Here is a 2,745-nt window from a genome sequence, read left to right on the forward strand (position 1 = left end):
TGCAAGAGTATCAATCAAAATTTGATGTAGTTGATTTCTATCATTTCACATCACGCCTCAAACAGGGGTTTGACCAATTCTGCAGACCCGATATAAAAATCGTACCCAAGCTCTTTTCTAATCGGCCCAGGCCCTGGATTTGCTATGGACCATCAGATGCGTTTTAATTTTCGCGCTACATTCCTGACGAAGGTAGAGAGCGGGAAAATAATTATTTATCAAACAAACCAAGCAGAGAGCAGAGGTTGGTAGCTATTAACAGATTAATTGAACCTGTTTAATCTGAATAAGAAGCTATATTTTTGGTTTTGAGTGTAAGTATACTGATTGGTGTATCTTCTGAGGTATGTATTTTCATTGGATTTATATCACTTGAGAATGTTGTGCTTTTCCAAATTTGTTTGGCTAGGGCGGATATGATAAAAAGGAGAACTTTGTTATTGGGTAAAGAAAGAGGGATCCCAAAATACAATAGTATTTTTATGTTTCAAATAATTAGCCATATGCCTTACAATCCCAAGAATTTCAACTTTAATGTTATAACTTTCATTTAGTCCAGCAGTGAAGTAAGACTCATTTGTATTCTTCTCTGGCATCTGACTGAAGACTGAGAGACTAGGGATAGTACTTGGTTGAGCAATTATTCCCCAGTTAGTTCCCTCAATGGAAAAAAGTGTAATCTTTGATATCCAGCAATTCAGGAATAAAGTTTATGACTCTCTGAACGTAGTTATTTCAGTAGAAATAAGGGTTGGTTGGGTGGTAGACGGAAAACTTACCAAAGGCCTTCAGTCTCGAAGTCCACAAAAACCAGTCAAATCTTCAAACTGGTGTGGAGATGACCCTGGACACCGGCGTACATTGCGCGGTGGAGTCCGGTGGGCGTCCGGTGGGTGTAAGGTGGTATTTTAGGTCAGATCGAAAACACCGTACAACACCACCGTACAGAATCCCACCATATACGGAATTGCCACCGTACGATTGTCCGATATGGGAATTCAGAAACCTGATCGACTTCCCACGGTACAATGTACGGTGGTATTTTTCGTGTACGGTGGGACAGGTACGGTGGTAACAATAGGTTAGGCTCCGCCCACCGTTCACCCACCGGACGCCCACCGGACTCCACCACGTAATGTACGGCGGTGTCCGGGGTCGTGTGTGGAGTCACTTAGAATTTGATTTAATTTATTGATTCTGTTTGATTAAGATATAATCTAAGAGACATTTTACAGGCGTTTTATAGAGAGAAGAAAATGGGAAGATCTAAACAAGGACAAATCAACCGTAAATTAAACAAAAAGAAAAATTCAAAATTGCACAAGAAAAAAGTCAAGCAACAACTTGCTTTAGCCAAAGATGAGAACATTGAAATTCAAAACAAAAATCAGAAAATTAGAGAAGAAAATCAGCAAATAAAATTTAAAAATATAGAGGTGGTGACTGAAAACATCAAAATCAAAGATCAAAGTGAAAAAATAAAAAATGAAAATAATGAAATAAAAGATGAAAATGTCAAAATCAAGGGTGAGATTGTGAAGATCAACGATGAAAAATCAAAAGTTTTACATGAAAATACAAAAATAACAAAATCTTTAAAGATCACTAAAAAAGAACTTCAAGATGTCAAGAAAAAACTTTATCATCATTCCGATTATTTGACCTCTGTTTCCAAAAAACATGCTACTGCTGAAAAAGATAAATCTTTCAATACCAAGCAAAATGAACTTTCTGAAGATGTTGTTCAGGTTTCTGAAATTAAACTTGGTGAGGGGACATTTGGTAAGGTTGTGGTTGGTTGTATGACCCAGCTTGGTATAAATTGTGCTATTAAGTCAGGGAAGAAACATTTTGATGCATATTGTGAAGCTACTTTCCTTCAAAGACTGCAAGGGTCAAGGTTTTTCCCATATTTGTTCGGAATTTTCAATAACATGCTTGTTATGGAGTACATTTGTTTTTCTGATGGCGCGCTAACTATTTATAAAGCCAGAATTGATCATTTGTTTAACCAAGAATCATGGACAAAGATTTGCTACCAAATGTTTAAGGCACTTGTCTACATTCACCGTAAAGGATTTTTACACAATGATATTAAAAGCAATAATATTTTGTTACGATCAGATTCTACTCCAGTTATTATAGATTTTGGAAAATCCACTCTGCGCTCTCAACCTCAAGAATATAGACTTACAAGTGAACAGAAAGAGCGTTATAATGTGAGGTACCCATATTTAGCTCATGAACTAAGGAATGGTTCTGGTTTGAAAACATCTACAAGGACAGACATTTTTTCTCTTGGTTTTGTTTTCAATTTTGTTGCTGATAAGGAAAATATGCTGTTGCAAGGTTTACAGAAGTCAATACAAGAGATTTGCCCAGCCAAGAGAATTACTTCCCCTCTTATTTTAAAGGAATTTCAACACTGGGAGAGTAAACTTATGTAATTTTTAAAACATTTTCAATGGACATGATTAGCCTAAAAGCTCAGACAATTTTATTTCATCAAACATTTTCAATTTTTTTTTTCAAATTTTGAATAGTGGTTCACGAAGGCAAGTTATTGCAAGGCTTTCCTTTTTTATTTAAAATAACTTTCAAGGTTTCTCTTCATTTTTTCTCCAGAATAATTTTTCTTTCAAATTACGTAGTGGTTCATGGTCATCACTTGTGGTGGCAAGAATAGGAACAGTCATTTCGATGGCAAGCTTTACGTAATTTCAAGGTTTCCTTTTTTTATTTTAA

The 2,745-nt window shown here is 35.7% G+C and overlaps 1 protein-coding gene across 1 annotated transcript; it reads left to right on the plus strand.

The window, feature by feature from the left end:
• The first annotated feature begins 1,256 nt into the window (after positions 1-1,256).
• Positions 1,257-2,447, plus strand: LOC136808628 (uncharacterized). The gene has a single exon (XM_067065172.1). It carries the CDS (start codon positions 1,257-1,259, stop codon positions 2,445-2,447), a length of 1,191 nt encoding a protein of 396 aa, XP_066921273.1.
• The last annotated feature ends 298 nt before the right edge of the window (positions 2,448-2,745 follow it).

This window comes from Clytia hemisphaerica, unplaced genomic scaffold (genome assembly GCF_902728285.1).
Source record: "Clytia hemisphaerica strain Z4C2 unplaced genomic scaffold, Clytia hemisphaerica genome assembly, whole genome shotgun sequence".
In the NCBI taxonomy this organism is placed as follows: Eukaryota; Metazoa; Cnidaria; class Hydrozoa; order Leptothecata; family Clytiidae; genus Clytia; species Clytia hemisphaerica.

Excerpts from the sequence above, each read along its gene's own strand:
- LOC136808628 (XM_067065172.1), top strand. The coding sequence starts at position 1,257 with ATGGGAAGATCTAAACAAGGACAAATCAACCGTAAATTAAACAAAAAG.